Genomic DNA, 21,486 nt, shown 5'->3' with positions numbered 1-21,486 from the left:
AAGCAAGCCAGCAGTGGTATGCAGGGTGGTATGCTGCTGGCAGACTGCCTTTTACGCGAATGCAGTAAGCCAAGGTAAATTGCTAGCTAGCATTAAACTTATCTTATAAAAAACAATCAATCAATCATAATCACTAGTTAACTACACATGGTTGATGATATTCCTAGTTTATCTAGCGTATCCTGCTTTGCACATAATCTGACTGAGCATACAAGCATACAAGCATACAAGTATCTGACTGAGCGGTGGTAGGCAGCAGCAGGCTTGTGCGTTTTGCCAGCAGCTCTTCGTTGTGCATCAAGCATTGCGCTGTTTATGACTTCAAGCCTGTCAACTCCTGAGATCAGGCTGGTGTAACCGATGTGAAATGGCTAGCTAGTTAGCGGGGTGCGCGCTAATAGCGTTTCAAACATCACTTGCTCTGAGACTTGGAGTGGTTGTTCCCCTTGCTCTGCATGGGTAACGCTGCTTTGAGGGTGGCTGTTGTCGTTGTGTTCCTGGTTGAAGCAAGGAGAGGGACGGAAGCTATACTGTTACACTGGCAATACTAAAGTGCCTATAAGAACATCCAATTGTTAAAGGTTAATGAAATACAAATGGTATAGAGGGAAATAGTCCTATAATAACTACAATCTAAAACTTCTTAACTGGGAATATTGAAGACTCATGTTAAAAGGAACCACCAGCTTTCATATGATCCCATGTTCTGAGCAAGGAACTTAAACGTTAGCTTTCTTACATGGCACATATTATATTTCACTTTTACGTTCTTCTCCAACACTTTGTTTTTGCATTATTTAAACCAAATTGAACACGTTTCATTTATTTGAGGCTAAATTAATTTTTTTGATGTATTATATTAAGTTAAAATAAGTGTTCATTCAGTATTGTTGTAATTGTCATTATTACAAATAAATAACAAAAAAACAAAAAAACGGCTGATTAACCGGTATCGGCTTTTTTTGGTCCTCCAATAATCGGAACCGGTGTTGAAAAATCATAATCGGTTGACCTCTACTGCTCACTAAGTAATCTTGAGTGTTGGACAATGCATCTGAGACTGGCCACCTGCACCTCTCCCCGATAACTCTGTTACTTCAAAATCCCTCCATCCCTCCTCACCTCTCCCCCCAGTATGACTGCTCCGTGGCTCTGCTGGGGACTGCCCACGTGGTCAGAAATCCTTTCCCCCTCCGTGTCCTCACTCAGCATGTCCTCAGCCTTGTCCACAATATCCTTTAACTGCTCTATAAACATCTCCTTCTCCAGGAGCAGGATGAAGTCATTCTCCACCTAACAGACAAAAATAGACACCATCCATCAATGTCAAATCCCCTGAAAAATGTATAATAAACAGTCCCGTCTGGACTGTCCTTCGATAAAAATTGTGCTAGGCCTTGGCGTAGCGGTCTAAGGCACTGCATCGCAGTGCTAGAGGCGTCACTACAGACCCTGGTTCATTCCCGAGCTGTATCACAACTGGCCGTGATCGGGAGTCCCATAGGGGTGCGTAAAATTGGCCCAGCGGGTTAGGGAAGGGATTGTCTGGGGGGCTTTACTTGGCTCATCGTGTTCTAGTGACTCCTTGTGGCGGGCCGGGTGCCTGTAGGTTGACCTCGGTTGTCAGGTGAACGCTGGCTTCCGGGGTAAGCGGGCGGGTGTTAAGAAGCGCGGCTTGGCTGATCATGTGTCGGAGGACGCATGACTCGACCTTCACCTCCCGAGCCTGTTGGGGAGATGCAGCAATGAGACAAGATGGAAATTGGGGAGAAAAAAAGGGGGTAAAATATATAAGAAATCAAATTGGGCTAGGCCTATGTGATGGTGTTTGACACCTGCCCATCCAAAGCACGGCCAGAGGCACCAGTTTTGGAGAAATATTTCGATTTTGGGGGAATGAAACAAAAAATTATTTGCAACAAAATGTGTAATCCACGTACAAAAAAGCATATCGGTCCAAAATTAACAGGGCTGAGGTTTTTAGTGAGAGAGGGGAGTTTTTGCTGCAGTGCAGTGAACAGAGTTTCAGTGCCCTGGAACATCAAAGAGCATCTCCCTCACAGAGCTAGGCATACAGAGCACACACACAGAATTTTAGAGGCAGGCGGATAAAGGGTAACAGGTTTTCTGGGGTGTTTGTTGCTAAGTGTGCATCTGTGTAGGTGTTTAGATTGTGATATATATTCAAGATTTCCAAAGTTAGTGTGGGGGGGGGGTTCCCTTGGTTGTGGAGGTTTTCACAAGTCTTTGGAGGTGTGTGAAGGGAAGAAAAATGTCCCCCACCCCTCCCATTAGTGGCATGGAAACTGCAGCTTGCTTCTGTGCTAGAGTAGGGTCTACAGTCGTGGCCAAAATTTTGAGAATGACACAAATATACATTTTCACAAAGTCTGCTGCCTCAGTTTGTATGATGGCAATTTGCATATACTCTAGAATGTTATGAAGAGTGATCAGATGAATTGCAATGTCCCTATTTGCCATGCAAATGAACTGAATCCCCCAAAACATTTCAACTGCATTTCAGCCCTGCCACAAAAGGACCAGCTGACATCATGTCAGTGATTCTCTCATTAACACAGGTGTGAGTGTTGACGCGGACAAGGCTGGAGATCACTCTGTCATGCTGATTGAGTTTGAATAACAGACTGGAAGCTTCAAAAGGAGGGTGCTTGGAATCATTGTTCTTCCTCTGTCAACCATGTTCACCTGCAAGGAAACACGTGCCGTCATCATTGCTTTGCACAAAAAGGGCTTCACAGATTGCACCTAAATCAACCATTTATCGGATCATCAAGAACTTCAAGGAGAGCGGTTAAATTGTTGTGAAGAGGGCTTCAGGGCGCCCAAGAAAGTCCAGCAAGCGCCAGGACCGTCTCCTAAAGTTGATTCAGCTGCGGGATCGGGGCACCACTAGTACAGAGCTTGCTCAGGAATGGCAGCAGGAAGGTGTGAGTGCATCTGCACGCAGTGTGGCGAAGACTTTTTGAGGATGGCCTGGTGTCAAAAAGGGGAGCAAAGAAGCCACTTCTCTCCAGGAAAAACATCAGGGACAGACTGATATTCTGCAAAAGGTACAAGGATTGGAATGCTGAAGACTGGGGTAAAGTCATTTTCTCTGATGAATCCTCTTTCCGATTGTTTGGGGCATCCGGAAAAAAGCTTGTCCAGAGAAGACAAGGTGAGCGCTACCATCAGTTCTGTGTCATGCCAACAGTAAAGCATCCTGAGACCATTCATGTGTGGGGTTACTTCTCAGCCAAGGCAGTGGCAGTGGGCTCACTCACAATTTTGCCTAAGAACAAAATGGAGCCGGAGGAGATGGCCGCTGTTTTACTGTCTCCTAACCAATTGTGCTATTATGTTTTTTTCCCGCGATATTTGTAAATGATTTTCTACATAATGTTTCTGCAACCGTATCTTACGGAAGAAAGGAGCTTCTAGATATAATGACAGCGATCACTCACCTCGGCTTAGACAAAGATTTTTTCAACAACAACAGCAGTAAGCAGGACACACGATATTCTCCAAACATCCCACAGGGCAGACATCCCAATTATTCGCAAAAGGAAGCGACGCAAAGGAAGAAGAGTTGGATGCCTCGTCCGGACCCGCAGAAGGCAACCAGGGAAGCTGCAGTTACCGTCAATATTACTCGCCAACGTGCAATCATTGGACAATAAACTAGACGAGGTACGATCACGAATATCCTACCAACGGGACATCACAAACTGTAATATCCTATGTTTCACGGAATCGTGGCTGAATGACGACATGGATATTCAGCTAGCGGGATACACGCTGCACCGGCAGGATAGAACAGCACACTCCGGTAAGAGCAGGGGGGGTGGTCTGTGCAGATTTGTAAACAACAGCTGGTGCATGAAATCTGAGCTAGATTTTGCCCGCCTGGAGTATAGAGAGTTCTCAGCTATACTTGTTGTGGCTGTTTATTTACCACCACAGACAGATGCCGACACTAAGACCGCACTCAGCCAACTGTATAAGGAAATAAGCAAACAGGAAACCACTCACCCAGAGGCGGCGCTCCTAGTGGCCGGAGACTTTAATGCAGGGAAACTTAAATCAGTTCAACCAAATCTCTATCAACATGTTAAATGTGCAACCAGAGGGAAATAAATTCTAGATCACCTGTACTCCACACACAGAGATGCGTACAGAGCTCTCCCTCGCCCTCGATTTGGTAAATCCGACCACAACTCTATCCTCCTGATTCCTGTTTACAAGCAAAAATTAAAGCAGGAAGCACCAGTGACTCAGTCTATCAAAAAATGGTCAGATGACGCAGATGCTAAACTACAGGACTGTTTTGCTATCACAGACTGGAACATGTTCCTGGATTCTTCCGATGACATTGAGGAATACACCACATCAGTCACTGGCTTTATCAATAAGTGCATTGAGGACGTCGTCCTCACAGTGACAGTACATACCCCAACCAGAAGCCATGGATTACAGGCAACATTCGCACTGAGCTAAAGGGTAGAGCTGCCGCTTTCAAGATGCGGAACTCTAACCCGGAAGCTTACAAGAAATCCCGCTATGCCCTGCGACGAACCATCAAACAGGCAAAGCGTCAATACAGGGCTAAGATTGAATTATACCTCACCGGCTCCGGCGCTCGTCAGATGTCAGAAACTATTAGACCACAAAGGGAAGCACAGCCGCGAGCTGCCCAATGACACAAGCCTACCAGACGAGCTAAATCACTTCTATGCTTGCTTCGAGGCAAGCAACACTGAGGCATGCATGAGAGCATCTAGTGTTCCGGACGACTGTGTGATCACGCTCTCCGTAGCCAACGTGAGTAAGTCCTTTAACCTTTTTGGGATAGGGGGCAGCATTTTCACTTTTGGATGAATAGAGTGCCCAGAGTGAACTGCCTCCTACTCTGTCCCAGATGCTAATATATGCATATTATTATTAGTATCGGATAGAAAACACTCTGACGTTTCTAAAACTGTTTGAATGATGTCTGTGAGTATAACAGATCTCATATGGCAGGCGAAAACCTGAGAAAAATCCAACCAGGAAGTGGGATATCTGAGGTTTCAGCGCCCATTGAAGATACAGGGTGATATTAGTTATGTTTCACTTCCCAAGGCTTCCACTAGATGTCAACAGTATTTAGAACCTGTTTTGAGGATTCTACTCTAAAGGAGAGGCTCATAAGGGCTCTGAGTGAGTGGTCTGGCAGAGTGCCACAGCCTCGGTCTGGCGCGCTCATGTGAAAGGTTCCACTTCATTTGTACAGACAAAGGAATTGTCCGGTTGGAACATTAATGAAGTTTTATGTTAACATCGTAAAGATTGATTCCATACCTAGGTTGGCATGTTTCTACAGGCTGTAATGGAACTTTTAGAACTTTTCGTCCGACGTGACCTGAAAACGCTTTTGGATTTGTTTACCAAACGCCCTAACAAAAGAAGATATTTGGACAAAACTGATGGACATTATCGAACAAATCAAACATTTATGATGGAACTGGGATTCCTGGGAGTGCATTCTGATGAAGATCATCAAAGGTAAGTGAATATTTAAAATGCTATTTCTGAGTAATGTTGACTACCCAATATGGTGGGTATCTTGTTGGCTGCTTTGTTGTCTAAAGGCTGTACTCAGATTATTGCATGGTTTGCTTTCTCCGTAAAGTAAAAAAAAATAATCTGACACAGCGGTTGCATTAAGGAGAGGTTTATCTAAAGTTCCATGTATCTTTATCAATGTTTATTATGAGTATTTCTGTAAATTGATGTGGCTCTCTGCAAAATCAATGCATGTTTTAGAACTACTGAACGTAACGCGCCAATGTAAACTCAGATTTTTTTATATGAACTTTATCAAACAAAACATACATGTATTGTGTAACATGACGTCCTATGAGTGTCACCTGATAAAATAATCACTAACTTTTGATGATCTTCATCTCTTTCTGCTTTTTGTGACTCCTCACTTTGGCTGAAAAAAATGGCTGTGTTTTTCTGTGGCTTGGTGGTGACCTAACATAATTGTTTGTGGTGCTTTCGCTATAAATGCTTTTTGAAATCAGACACTGTGGCTGGATGAATGAGAATTGTATCTTTAAAATGGTGTAAAATACTTGTATGCTTGAAGAATTTTAATTATGAGATTTTTGTTGTTTTGAATTTGGCGGCGGGGGGGTACCCAGTCCTAGACAGGTTAAACAGGTCAACATTCACAAGGCTGCGGGGCCAGATGGATTACCAGGACGTGTGCTCCGGGCAGGTGCTGACCAACTGGCAGGTGTCTTCACTGACATTTTCAACATGTCCCTGATTGAGTCTGTAATACCAACATGCCTCAAGCAGACCACCATAGTCCCTGTGCCCGTGGCACTCACGTCCGTAGCCATGAAGTACCATTATCCTAGAAACCCTAGACCCACTCAAATTTGCATACCATCCCAACAGATCCACAGATGATGCAATCTCTATTGCACTCCACACTGCCCTTTCCCACTTGGACAAAAGGAACACCTATGTGAAAATGCTATTCATTGACTACAGCTCAGCATTCAACACTATAGTACCCTCAAAGCTTATCACTAAGCTAAGGAACCTGGGACTAAACACCTCCCCCTGCAACTGGATCCTGGACTTCCTGATAGGCCGCCCCCAGGTGGTGAGGGTAGGTAGCAACACATCTGCCACGCTGATCCTCAACACTGGAGCTCCCCAGGGGTGCGTGCTCAGTCCCCTCCTGTACTCCCTGTTCACCCCCGACTGCATGGCCAGGCACGACTCCAACACCATCATTAAGTTTGCTGACGACACAACAGTGGTAGGCCTGATCCCCGACAACGATGAGACAGCGAGGAGGTCAGAGACCTGGCCGGGTGGTGCCAGAATAACAACCTATCCCTCAACGTAACCAAGACCAAGGAGATGAGTGTGGACTACAGGAAAAGGAGCACCGAGCACGTCCCCATTCTCATCGACGGGGCTGTAGTGGAGCAGGTTGAGAGCTTCAAATTCCTTGGTGTCCACATCAACAACAAACTAGAATGGTCCAAACACACCAAGACAGTTGTGAAGAGGGCACGACAAAGCCTATTCCCCGTCAGGAAACTAAAAATATTTGGCATGGGTTCTGAGATCCTCAAAAGGTTCTACAGCTGCAACATCGAGAGCATTTTGACCGGTTGCATCACTGCCTGGTAGGGCAATTGCTCGGCCTCCGACCGCAAGGCACTTCAGAGGGTAGTGCGTACGGCCCAGTACATCAAAGCAAGCTGCCTGCCATCCAGGACCTCTACACCAGGCGGTGTCAGACGAAGGCCCTGTAAATTGTCAAAGACCTCAGCCAGCCCAGTCATAGACTGTTCTCTCTACTAACGCATGGCAAGCGGTACCGGAGTGCCAAGTCTAGGACAAAAAGGCTTCAACAGTTTTTACCCCCAAGCCATAAGACTCCTGAACAGGTAACCAAACTATTTGCATTGTGTGCCTCCCCCAACCCCTCTTTTACGCTGCTGCTACTCTCTGTTTATCTTATATGCATAGTCACTTTAACTATACATTCATGTACATACTACCTCAATTGGCCCGACCAACCAGTGCTCCCGCACATTGGCTAACCGGGCTATCTGCATTGTGTCCCACCACCCGCCAACCCCTCTTTTTACGCTACTGCTACTCTCTGTTCATCATATATGCACAGTCACTTTAACCATACCCACATGTACATACTACCTCAATAAGCCTGACTAGGAAACTCCCCAGACCTTAATCCCATTGAGAACTTGTGGTCAATCCTCAAGAGGCGGGTGGACAAACAAAAACCCACAAATTCTGACAAACCCCAAGCATTGATTATGCAAGAATGGGCGGCCATCAGTCAGGATGTGGCCCAGAAGTTCATTGACAGCATGCCAGGGCGGATTGCAGAGGTCTTGAAAAAGAAGGGTCAACACTTTAAATATTGACTCTTCGCATCAACTTCATGTCATTGTCAATAAAAGCATTTGACACTTATGAAATGATTGTAATTATACTTCAGTATTCCATAGTAACATCTGACAAAAATATCTAAAGAAACTGAAGCAGCAAACTGTGTGAAAATTAATATTTGTGTCATTCTCAAAACTTTTGGCCACGACTGTACTCTAACCATACCATGTAAGTGGCTATCTCCTCAGGTGCGTCTCCATCCAGGTCGAACTTGAAGGTAACCATCTTGTGGTTGTGTGTCTCCAGCTGACACTCCACCATCTTATCCCCTGTATAACACACCTGTCCAGGCAGAAACCAGAGAGGAACAGGTGTCAAGAGACATGGATGTGTGCCGATTGATCTACTAAGACTACTATAAATGGATGTGCGGTACTCACATTGAGCATGCTGAGTTTGGGCTTGTTGTTCTTGTCCTGGCGTGAGCGGGTGCGTGTGGAGCGGCGGTGGTGTTTCCGGACCTTCCCCTCGCCCTTCCCTGATCCGTGCGTCCCCTCGTTACCATCGCTCATCTCCTTCCCTGAGGTGGCGTCGGAGTTCACACTGGTTCATGAAAGATGAAAAAAAAGTAAACGAGACATACTATACAGTCCAACTCATTATAAATGCAATGGCTTGAGATAGTCCCGAATGCCTGAACATGGTGAACTGAAATGCACTTGAACAGTGTATGCACTTCTCGGATGCTCAATTATCAGGGTTGGCTGATATTGACAACAGTATGTGCATATCAAAATAAAAGCTTAACAAGGTGGTTGAGCAAAGTCAAGATAAATGTAGGCCCGCACACACTCATGGGAAATTGTTTATCCTAACATGATACAAGGGTACGAGCACTGCACAATGCTGAGGAAAGTCTAACTGGGAAAATCAGCAGCAGCAAGCTAGCAAATTCTCCAACAGAAAGGTGCAGTATTGAGAAATGGATTAATTGACACAGCGACCAAAATTGAACTCCTGTTGAAAATATTTGTTTTGCTAATTCACTAATAATAAAGGCTTGTGTCAATGTCCCCGGACATGCATGCAATAAGCAAGCTAGCTAATAAGCAAGCTACCTGTTAGCAAAGATAACAATAACTAATCCTTTTATCTGTGGTGTTAACTAGCTAGCTATATTAGCTACTATGCTAGCTAGCTGGCTAGATAAACATGGTGCTAAGATATCAGATACGAGCGAATAGCAAACGTAGCTAGCTATCAATTTGAACATGCACCCTCCGGGGTAGAGTCCTGCACAGGTCAGTTTTTTTTTGCCGCACCTGCCCAGTGCCTGCCACATCAATTCCGAGCCCCACCCGATACTGGATAACAGGGCAGATTCTTCTCCGCAACCCGACCCACCCGCATAGAAATGTTCTGAGAGCCGATCTGTGCCCCGACAAATAAAATTAATTGATTTAATTGTTTTTATGACTCCAGAGTAGTATAGGCTATTGCCCTTTCTTCCATGAATGAATTTCTCTATGTCTATTCAACATTTAGATAAAAAGAAACCATGCCATGAATTAAGAATGATATCTTCTTATTTTCACAACGCAGCACATTGACAACTGAAATTGGTTTGAAAAAGAGCCTTCTTTTCTAATGTTGTAACAAGAGCCCACGAGTGAAGTCATGCCCCTTCCCGGCCAAGATTTACAGTTTTCCATTGACAAAGGCCCCTCAGTTGGGATGGAGAAAAAATGGCTTGGGCGGTATATCATATATCCCGTAGCTATTTCCAAATACCCAGTATAGTTTTTCAGTACCGTTGAAACTATTTCTTCGAATTTTTTCAAAGACAAACTATATTTGTAGCTACTTTAAGTAAATAGCTGCAGTCAACTTATGCAATACGTTAGGCGATAAAGCAGATTGCGTGCTTAATTTCATCTGTCACATTATTTTACATTATGAAGCCAGTGGTGGAAAAAGTACCCAATTGTCATAAACACCTTAATAGAAAGTTTAGCAAGTAAAAGTGAAAGTCACCTAGTAAAATACTACATGAGTAAAAGTGTATAAGTATTTGGTTCTAAATATACTTAAATATCAAAAGTAAAAAATGTCAAATTCCTTATTATAAGAAAATGCATTGGTAGCCAGGGACACACTCAGACATAATTTATAAACAATGCATGTGTCGTGTCACTTTGGCTATGCCGGATTAAGTGATATGACATGCTTTTCTATAAAATAATTTATCCGTAATTAATATTACCTGATTGAGCTAATCATGTAAATGTAATTAACTAGAGAGCCGGGGCACCAATAAATAATATTTATAGAGCCGTTATCTTCCGAATAAAACTCTTAAAGACCTAGTAATATTTTACATCAATAGCAGTCAATATTAATCGTCACCTTAATTCAGTCTCATCTGAATGTTGTAAATTCTTCACGAACCCTGGCTAACAAGTTGGAATCAGCAATACAAAATTGGGCTTAATTATTTATTTACTAAATACCTAACTAATCACACAGAATTACACATACACATAATTAATCATAACTTGATTACAAATTACATCATAAACGAAAATGTCCCTAGCGGGCGGAACAGATATGACAGCTTGCTACACAAAAGAAAAGGGCTGGGTTTGAGTGAAAGAGCGGGAAGACTGAGGAACAAAGGGTGAAGCTGTGCTATCGTAAATACAGAATCTTATCCATTCTAAATTACCGGCCATTTGGAAAAGGAAAATGCAATAAATATTTAATCTGAGCTGCGCTTCGGTAGGTTGGTGGTAGATGGAAGGCCGTGTTGCCCAACCGAGTACATTGAAGAATGTCTCTGCTGGTAAATTGAATACGTTGTAGTAACGTGGTTGTGCGGTAGATGGCATACTCTGTCTGTTCCTTCCTAACCTGCATTTGCAGCTGCTGTTGCTAACTCAACGGCTAGGAGGTACCACTTCTGTAGTGAATCAGAGTTCAAAGTTCATACCATTCGCAACCAAAGCTCACGCTTTGTTGGCTTCGTTCTGTAATTATCTGAACCATTCTGACATCGGACCGTCGTCCTCACATCCTCAGAACAGGAGGTTATATTGTCGTCAAGGCTTTATATAGGAAGGGAGAGGAGGGCGTGTTTGAAAAGTTTTATAGTCCATGTCCCTTCACAGGGGCGGGCCACTGATTGAGCAGAGCCCTAAACTTATGAAAACCCAAATCTCACATTTTAGAAGCTAAAATTACATTTCATCCATCACGAATAATTTCATATTCAAACATTTAAATTGAACAACGATTCCATGTAAATCCGATAACTCTGATGTGTAGACTTACCACTGTAGAGTTTGTCATCTTATCATTGATGAGAATGTCTCAGATGACAACCGAACTGACATCATATTCATTAAGTACCACCGCATATGTTCAATTGGTCAGATTACCAGAATATAGTTCATTTCCCCCCAAATTCTGATGTTCCCAGAATCTCTATATTAACCAAGGGTTTTGCAAATGCAACATCAGTAGGGTAGAGGAAAAAGGAGGGGTAGAGAGGTATTTATGACTGTCATAAACCTACCCCCGGGGCCAACGTCATGACACGTGTGTTTAGTGAGTCCACCAGATCAGAGGCAGTAGGGATGACCACGTGTTCTCTTGGTAAGTGCATGAATTGGACCATTTTCCTGTCCTGCTAAGCATTCAAAAAGTACTCTTGGGTGTCAAGGAAAATGTATGGAATAAAAAAGTACATTCTTTTCTTTAGGAATGTAGTGAAGTAAAAGTAGTCAAAAATATAAATCGTAAAGTACAGATACCCCCCAAAACTACTTCTTTACTTAAGTACTTTACACCAGTGTAAGAAGCTTACCATAGTTTGCTAAAACATTTGAGCCAGTTACATGTTTGTTTGTAAATAGCACAACGGGAGAACGCAGAAGCAGGTGAGTCCAGCTGTGCATCGACAGGGGTCGCGATTTTATTGTAAGTCAAGTTTTTTTTGCTTCAATTGCGTGATCAGGGACGTGCACTATAGTTTTCCTTCACAGAAAATAGCTTAATTTTTCATCATATGACAGAAGTGATACACTATTTGCCTGGCAGCCACACAAGTAAATTATACACTATTTGGCTGGAAGCCACACAAGTAAATTAGCTTGCAAGGTATTTTTTGCAAAAACGATGCATGGACATCACATTTCGAATATTTACCATACAAATTAAGTAGCCAGCTTTCTTTAAAGTTAATGTTGCATTTCACCGGAGAAAAGTGGGCTGGCTACATCAAGAAAAGTACCGGAAAAAAGTAGCTATTCCTCAGTCAGAGCGCTGTATGCATTAGTCCGATGCCGAGCAGAAATTACAATAATAAGCATTTTAGATCTGCGTTTATAAACACAGCAAGATATTTCTTATGGGTTTGATTATATTTTCCAGCGTGAAAAAAACACAACCCCTAAATTTAACTTGCTAGTTATCCAAATAAGTGGTTGAATTAATAAGGTGACAGGGCATCATATTGTGTTCAACTCGCTGTTGGCTGGACTCCCCGCTTGTGCTATCAAACCCCTGAAACTTATCCAGAAAGCTGCAGCCCGCCTTGTTTTCAACCTTCCCAAGTTCTCTCATCTCACCCTGCTCCTCCACACACGTCACTGGCTTCCAGTCGAAGCTCGCATCCACTACATGACCATGGTACTCACATACGGAACAGCAAGAGGAAGTGGCCCTCCCTACCTCCAGGCTATACTAAACCCTACACCTCAGCCGAAGCACTCCGTTCTGCCACCTCAGGTCTCCTGGCCCTCTGGGAGGGCAGCTCCCGCTCAGCCCAGTCCAAGCTCTTCTCTGTCCTGCCACCCCAAAGGTGGAACCAGCTTTCCCCTGAAGCTAGGACAGCATAGTCCCTGCCCATCTTCCCGAAACATCTGAAACCCTACCTCTTCAAACAATATCTTAAATAATCCTCCTCCTCACCTCGACCCCCACCCCCCTTCCAGCTCAGACTCTACTGATAGCTAGTGTACTTTCTACTTTAACTTTATTGTCCCCTGGGAGATCTTTTTGTTGCAGTGTCATGTACACGTTTAAAGTGGCGTTTTAATTACAAAACAAATTGACAATACAACTTTCAGAACAGTTACATACCACTAAAAAGAGACTGGCCTTACTGGGTCGATAGAAACACTAGCCTGAGCTATTTAGGAGGGATATCACATGGCACAAATTATTATCTAGTTCTGTTTTTCCTGCAGAGGGGTCCCTATACCTGCACCTAGAGGGGAGTAGTTCAAAGTCTGGGTACAGGGGGTGGGGCTTGGATCTAAAAATGATTTTGTGAGCCTTGGAGGGCCCTGACCTTAAAGATCTCATTCAAACCTGTCTGTTTGACTCCAAGTACCTTGCTCGCAGTGGTGATAATCATTATCAGCATATTTTTCTGTCTGACAGTGGCATTGCCATACCAACAAACAATACAAGTTAAAATACACTCAATGAAAGTTTTGTAAAACAGAGTCAGTATAGTATGCCTGTGATGTGGTTGTCCCACCTAGTTGTCCTAAGGTGAATGCACAAACCACATCTCTGGATAAGAGCATCTGCTAAATTAATAAAATGAGAAGTCAAAGCTCTTTGGATGAGTAATCTGTACAGCTGCCACTGATATCTTTAATTTCCTTGCGTTTCTTTCTCCTCTCTGTTCTTGGCCAGTCTGCTCCTCCCCCATCTTCTCTGAGCAGAGCAGGCAGGCCTGTTGCCCTAGCAACTCTAGACTCCACACAGACACACAGTACACCTACTGCTCCAGAGCCAGTACTGTTCTTCCTTCAGACAAGCTTGCATTAAAACTTTGTCCATTTGCACAATGTCTCTAATTCACATTTTCTTGTAAATGCACAAACTCACCAAAAATGACATTCAGTAGCTCCAAAAGTATTGGGACAGTGACACATGTTTTGTTGTTTTGGCTATGTACTCCAGCACAATGACTGAGGTTAAACTACAAACTGTCAGCTTTAATTTGAGGGTTGTTTTCATCCATATCGGGTGAACACTTTTTGTACATAGTCCCCCCATTTTAGGGGACCAAAAGTAGTGACAAATTCACTTATATGTGTATTTCAAAATTCAAAAGGCACTCACACATCTGAGCAATCTTTTTTTGCAGGTGCATGGTAACAGTTGAACAAGATGAAGGAAAAAGGAAACCACACACTGCTCTTGATAGTATCTCTGATCTTTAATAAGCTTTACATATTGGCCTCACGGCCTTCGTCAGGGCTCTTGTGAGTAAAAAAAAAAAATACCACCCTTATGTAGAACAAGCCCCACCCACATCCGTTCCACGCATCAGAAGGGGTTGGAGGCGAAGGAAAAACAAGTGCTACCAAATATGACAATATGCATTTCATAAATATTCAAATAAAGTGTGTAAATAAGACGTTTTAAACACGTTTGTAAAATCACAATGAGGACATAGACCTACCGAGCAAGTTTTCATTAATCATTGGGTACATCGTATGAAAAGCAGAGTAATCTTAAATAGGAGTATAATTAATGTCTGGAGGGTGAAAATCCAAAAACATTCTCTTTTACTCAGAGTATTATTAATAATCACCCCCCCCCCCTGTCTGATATCTTAACTTTCTCTATGCCACAAAATCTAATAAGGTAGAAATGTCATGCTTTAGGTCATTAAAATGTACTGCTAATGGTTCTCCTGAGTGAACTTTTATGTTCACTGAATCTCTGTTTGAGAGAAGGAGAGGTTTTACCTACATAGCAGAGTCCACATGGACATTTAATCATGTACATAACATGGGTGGTGGAGCACGTAATAATGTCATTTATTTGGAACCGTTTTCCTGTATGTGGGTGGCAGAATTATTCACACTTCATATTGTTGTACTGTCGGCATCCTCTGCATGTATAGCTACCATTTGGAAGAGGGCGTAAAAGAGCCTGGCTGATTTTCTTTTGTGGCAGGCAGTTGGCATGAATCAATTTATCGCGTAAATTGCTACCTCTCCTATACACAATAAGTGGTGGATTTATGCCAGTGTCTCTTGACCGCATCTCCCACTTTTCGCGAGTTCAAAGTATTTGTGCTTCTGAACATGACGGAGTGTTCTTTAGCTTGAGCGGGTCTTTTTTGTAGCAGTTCATCTCGTGTTTTTCCCAATGCCAAATTAAGAGCTTCATCCACACATTGTGGCGAATAGCCTCTTCTGACAGGCTGACCACACCGTTCGCGTTGCAAAATACAGTTAGAAATCTATGTTATTCAATTATGCACCTACACTGCTCGCGCGCGCCAACGAGCGTCTGCGACACCAAGGGCTAAAATAGAAATCCGTTCTATTTCTGACACAGATCGCGCTGCAAGTCCTGCCTCATTGGTTTATAGAAGCAGGTACCCACGTGCCATCTCCTCATTGGTTATACCTGCGTGGGTGACTGAAAGACGAACAAGGTCAGTGGCGGTAATGCACCTAATTTATGAATGTTTCCAATCGCAATATAAAGTTAAGAGAAGAAAAAGCCTGGAAGGAAAAGAGATGACTAGAAACTAGTCGGTTGACCGTTTTCTGTGTGGATTAATTGACGGAGTAGAGGACCTTGTGCATTTCAGATAAAATAACAACTCAATGTTTATATCCCAGGACAAATTAGCTAGCAACAGCAAGCTAGCTAAATAGGACAAATTAGCTAACACGTGCAAACTAACTAGCTAAATTGCCATAAATGTTTAATGCTTTTCGACCTGTCCCCAAATTAATATAATTGGTTCAGAGATTGTTTTGATATTTTAACCTGCGCTTCGTGATCGCGTTTGGTGTGGGGGACAAAATAAATGTATGCACGATGGCGCATGCGCGCAGCCAGTTTGGGTTCCGTGTTAGAAACCCAGTGCGCATCTCCGCTGCTTTTTCGAGATAATCCTCTGTGGAGTGGCATATACGGCTCAGTCTGAAAAACTGGCTTCTTGGACGTCCTCTTTTTAATGGCTTAGGATGGAAGTTGTCCCCCTGTAAGTTGTCCCTTCTGTCCGTTTCTTTTCTATACAGAGTTGTAAACAGGGTTCCATTTGATTTCCAAAACCACATATCAATGTGATGAACACGTAGAATGCCACATTCATAGTGAATTTGAGATTGGAGTCAATGTCATTGAGTAGTGCCATAAAGCTCTTTTTCCATTCCTTCCCATATGCAATTTTTTTATCAATATATCGATACCACTTCAGGGCTTTATTCAATTTTTTTTTTTTTTTTTTCATTGTTAACAAAACATTCTTCAAAAATACCCACATAAAGGTTGCATAGCTCGGAGCGAATGTGGAGCCCATCGATGTTCCATTCATTTGGAGGTGGTGTTCATCATCAAATCTGAAAGAGTTACACGTCAAAACATATTCAGCCCCAGAATAAAGCTTGTTGGTCGGTATTTGTTAGTATCTCTATCTCTCAAATAGTGATGTGTTTTAGGTTTGTGTAATTTCGGTAAAATGTGCAGGCATGGACATATGGCACATTTGCAGCAAAGGTATTCATATTCCGGTAATATTCCGGTGAGATAAGGTGGTTTAATAGGGCTTGCTCCAGATTAGAGCATATTTCCCTTTGGAACACCTGTGTGGGATCAACACTTTTCTATAGAAACGTTCATTGAACTTCTTCTTTATATTTTTCATAGTGTAAAACAACCACAGCACCCCCATTGTCTGCAGGTCTAATAACCAAAGATGAATCTTTCATTAATTCATTAAGTGCCTGTTCTTCTGTTCTAGTGAGATTCTTCTGAATGTGGTATGTTTGTCTCATACATACTGAAAGGGCTTCTTGTTCGACTAACCTACAATAGGTATTCATCGAGGAGTAGTTAACCATAGGACAAAATTTGCTTTTGGGGTTAAAATTGGTACCAGTTATTTGATCTGTTTCCAGGCCCGAAACAGTGTTTTGAGAAAACACATGCTTAAATTTAATCTTGCGAAAGAATTTAAGCAAATCTACTTTCGTATCGAATGGTTTATCTGTACATGTAGGTAAGAGAGGCCATTAGATAAGACAGACTTGCGCATCAGTAAGGTATTTTTAACTACCGCGTCCTGCTGTAGCTCCGTGTCCACGGCATGTGTTCCTGGTCCCCTCTTCGACCGCTTGCGTCTCCTACATAGTGTATTTTCTTTCGTGGAGCATTGTGTTGCTTCCGGGAAAAAAAACCTGACTGTGTGCGAAGATAGCTGGAGTCGCTGTCTGTAGGGAATTCGCTCTCAGTGGATGCCTCTGTGTCCAAGTTTCCATGTCCTCCTGCTGCTGCGTATCTGCGTCCCCCCGATCAGTGGTGCGTCCCTACGTCGGCCTCTCCGTGCTCCTGTCCTTGGGCCTTCCCATGTGTACACCTGGTTAAGCTGGTAGTCCTCTGTGTCTCGCTGATATTTCTTGATCTTTGTTGCTTGTAGAAAGTCTCTGTATTTCCCAATGGACTGATTGATCGTGTCGTCTATGGCTGTATGTACCCAATGATTAATGAAAACTTGCTCGGTGTCCTCATTGTGGTTTTACAGACATGTTTAATACATCTTATTTACACACTTTATTTGAATATTTATGAAATGCATATTGTTATATTTGGTAGCACATATTTGATTTTCCTTCGCCTCCAACCCCTTTCGATGCGTGGAACGGATGTGGGTGGGGTTTTTTTTTTTTTTTTTTTATCTCACAAAAGCTCTGACGAAGGCCGATACTTATATGTGTATTAAAATAGTAAAAAGTGTCGAATTTGGTCCCATATTCCTAGCATGCATCGGGTGCAGGGAACTGTCCATTATCCTCTCGCTGTCTGTGTGGCTGGTAGCCTAGGCCTGTTCACAGAATGGAATTTGCAACACCCGTTGACAATACATCATTGCTGACCTTAGGCATGAAGGTGAGGTTAGGTAAGGTTACCTTGCATAACCCCAGAGCAAACTGTTAGCATGAATGGTGGACTGACAATGTGTGCCGCTCACTCACTAGCTTTGCAGATGTCAGGGCAATTAGTAGTCCAGCAGCTCAAAAAAGGCTGCTGTGAAAAGACCTCAAGCACAATAGACAGGTCCCAAGACAGGACTAAAGGCTTAGAAACTTTTTAGTGAAGCAATATGAAGGAGAGATACACTATATCTACACAAAAGTATGTGGACACCTCTTCAAATGAGTGGATTTGGGTATTTCAGCCACACCGTTGCTGACAGGTGTATAAAATTGAGCACACAGCCAAGCAATCTCCATAGACAAACATTGGCAGTAGAATGGCCCGTTCTGAAGAGCTCAGTGACTTTCAACGTGGCACCGTCATAGGACGCCACCTTTCCAACAAGTCAGTTTGTCAAATTTCTGCCCTGCTAGAGCTGCCCCGGTCAATTGTGAGTGCTGTTACTGTGAAGTGGAAACGTCTAGGAGCAACAACGGCCCAGCCGCAAAGTGGTAGGCCACACAAGCTCACAGAACGGGACCATCAAGTGCTGAAGCGTGTAATAATAGTCTGTCCTCGGTTGCAACACTTACTACAGAGTTCCAAACTGCACAAGAACTGTTTGTCGGGAGCTTCATGAAATGGGTTTCTATGGCCGAGCAGCCTCACACAAGCCTAAGAGCACCATGCGCTACGCCAAGTGTTGGTTGGAGTGGTATAAAGCTCACTGCCATTGGACTCTGGAGCAGTGGAAACACGTTCTCTGGAGTGATGAATCACGCGTCATCATCTGGCAGCGCTCGTGGCTGAATGGAAGCAAGTCCCTGCAGAAATGTTCCAACATCTAGTGGAAAGCCTTCGCAGAAGAGTGGAGGCTGTCATAGCAGAAAAGGGGGACCAACTCTATATTAATGCCCATGATTTTGGAATGAGATGTTTGACGACATGTCCACATATTTTTCAGCTCAAAAGACTGCTGTGAAATACCCTGAAGCACAATAGACAGGTCCGAAGACAGGGCTAAAGGTTTGGATAGCAGCACTCTCCCTTCATAAAACAACATAAGAGTCTCACACGTCTGTCGGAGACAGACAGGTCAAGTGGCGAATGAGGTGAGCCCCTCCCCTCATCATAGAGAGCCAGTTGCCCACCCTATGATCATTCTCACTTCTCTTCCTCACGAAGAGTACTACTCTAAGCTCTCCTCAGCACAACTTGATTTGTTTTCCTGTTCAACTGTTCACAGGTGTGCTGCAAAGTTATGCCGCCAAGTGCAGGTTTTTCATCTCTCGTCTTCTGTGTTGGGTGACTTTACTGAAAGGAAAGTGTTCGCGTCAAGTAAGAATGAGCTTTTCCACTTTTTCCTTCCCATTTGTTTCCTGCAGTAGCTAGCATCACACGGCTAGCTACTGAAACTTGGCTAGCTAAGCTTGGAAGGGTAGAATCACTAGCGTTCTCTCTCGTTTAGCTCAACCCACTACTGTGCCGCATTGACTAGATTTTTTTTCTTGACATTTTCAAACAGTACATTTATATTTTCCAACAGGGCTATATATTTTGGTGAGAGTAGCCTCGTTTTACTGCCAAAAATAAAATCTGGTGTGGTAACAACACAATGTCAAATGCAGGTAGCCTAATCAAATAATTAACATCCAATCACATTAACCACTACTCTCTCGCGGGAAGCATTCACTCTTGCGCAGACATTTAGAAACTAAACATGACAATTAAAAAAATAAGCCACTGGAGTTTTTGAGTGAGAATAAAGAAGTGTATAAAAGCAACAGATTACATTAATAAGAAGGGGCTAGTCATGCTCTTCTGCAAACCACTGGAAACCAGGACAGCATGAGAGGATATTTTTGAAGTACTGGACAGCTTTGTGACATCAAATGGACGTTGGTGGTCAAGATGTGTTGGTATCTGTACTGATGGCGCAAAAGTCATGACAGGGAGACATAGTGGAGTGGTAACGCCAGTTGGGTACACTACAGCATCCACCGAGAGGCTCTTGCTGCCAAGGGAATGCCTGACAGCTTGAAAGACGTTTTGGTCACTACAGTGAAAATGGTTAACTTTGATAAAGCAAGGCCCCTGAACGCTCGTGTATTTTCTGCATTATGCACTGATATGGGCAGCGACCATGTAACGCTTTTACAACATACAGAAGTGCACTGCTTATCAAGGGGCAAAGTATTGACACGTTTTTTTAAATTGAGAGACGAGCTTAAAGTTTTCTTTACTGACCATAATTAACACTTGTCTGACCACTTGCATGATGACGAGTGTCTCACACGACTGGCCAATCTAGGTGATGTTTTTTCTCGCCTGAATGATCTGAATCTAGGATTACAGGGACTCTCCGCAACTATATTCAATGTGTGGGACAAAATTGAGGCAATGATGAAGAAGATGGGGCTCTTCTCTGTCTGCATTAACAAGGACAACGCGCAGGTCTTTCCATCATTGTATGATTTTTTTGTGTGCAAATCAACTCAAGCTTACGGACAATGTCAAATGTGATATAGCGAAGCACCGGAGTGAGCTGGGTGTGTAATTACGCAGGTACTTTCCCGAAACGGATGACACAAACAACTGGATTCGTTATCCCTTTCATGTCCTGCCTCCTGTCCACTTACCGATATCTGAACAAGAGAGCCTCATCGAAATTGCAACAAGCGGTTCTATGAAAATTGAATTTAATCAGAAGCCATTGCCGGATTTCTGAATAGTTTCTTGCCTTGGCAAATCGCGCTGTTAAGACACTGATGCCCTTTGCAACCACATACCTATGTGAGAGTGGATTCTCTGCCCTCACTAGCATGAAAACTAAATACAGACACAGTGTGGAAAATGATTTAAGACAGACTCTCTCCAATACAACACAACATTGCAGAGTTATGTGCATCATTTCAAGCACACCCTTCTCATTAACCTGTGGCAAGTTAATCACAATTTTTTATGAACAAATAAGGTTTTATATGTAAATGGCTAAATAAAGAGCAAAATTATTGATTGTTATTATATTATTATTTGTGCCCTGGTCTTATAAGAGCTCTTTGTCACTTCCCACGAGCCAGGTTGTGACAAAAACACACTCATTCTTATGTTTAATAAATGTATCGTATAGTGTGTGTGTTGGCAGGCTTACAATGATGGCAAAAAACAACATTTGATAGTGCGCTGACCCTGGTACTAGAGGGGTGCGCTGACCCTGGTACTGGAGGTTGAATATTTGAAGGGGTATGGGACTATAACAAGTTTGGGAACCACTGGACTAGACCAAACTATCCTAGCGTCACTGCTTATCAGTCTAGAGCCATGCTTTTGTTTGGTGTAAGATTGTGCTAACTAGCTAGGCTACTAGCTCACGAGGTGAATGCTAACTACATTGTTAACATTGTTAAAGGATTAGCAGTATTTTGGCTTCATGGAGCCTGCTCGCTCAGCCCAAGGGACAAACCCTTGACCAGCAAAGTCCAAACCAGAATTTTGCCAACATGAATGTCAAGGACATGAAGGAGCTAGAAATCGGAAAGCCACCAGTGGTCGAGCAGTCACTGGCCAACCACCTCAACCTCAGTGCCTTGTTGCTGACAG

General features: G+C 43.1%; 1 protein-coding gene across 18 annotated transcripts in view; it reads right to left on the bottom strand.

Moving 5' to 3' along the window:
* Positions 1 to 21,486, bottom strand: part of LOC110531157 (serine/threonine-protein kinase WNK2) — a 132,869-nt gene that overhangs the window by 13,095 nt on the left and 98,288 nt on the right. For 16 of the 18 annotated variants that reach the window (XM_036987887.2, XM_090184098.1, XM_036987893.2 and 13 more), the window contains 3 exons: positions 8,370 to 8,532; positions 8,155 to 8,271; positions 1,123 to 1,293 (listed from right to left, as the gene is read on the bottom strand). In XM_036987887.2, coding sequence (XP_036843782.2) covers positions 1,123 to 1,293; positions 8,155 to 8,271; positions 8,370 to 8,532 — 451 coding nt within the window. Of the gene's footprint in view, positions 1 to 1,122; positions 1,294 to 1,559; positions 1,727 to 8,154; positions 8,272 to 8,369; positions 8,533 to 21,486 lie in introns of those variants that run through there. The other 2 variants (XM_090184105.1, XM_090184106.1) reach the window with 1 other exon arrangement.

Source organism: Oncorhynchus mykiss, chromosome 9 (genome assembly GCF_057628025.1).
Source record: "Oncorhynchus mykiss isolate SJ-2025 chromosome 9, ASM5762802v1, whole genome shotgun sequence".
NCBI lineage: Eukaryota > Metazoa > Chordata > Actinopteri > Salmoniformes > Salmonidae > Oncorhynchus > Oncorhynchus mykiss.
The sequence above is the reverse complement of the archived record's forward strand: the minus strand, read 5'-3'. Positions and strand labels throughout refer to the sequence as shown.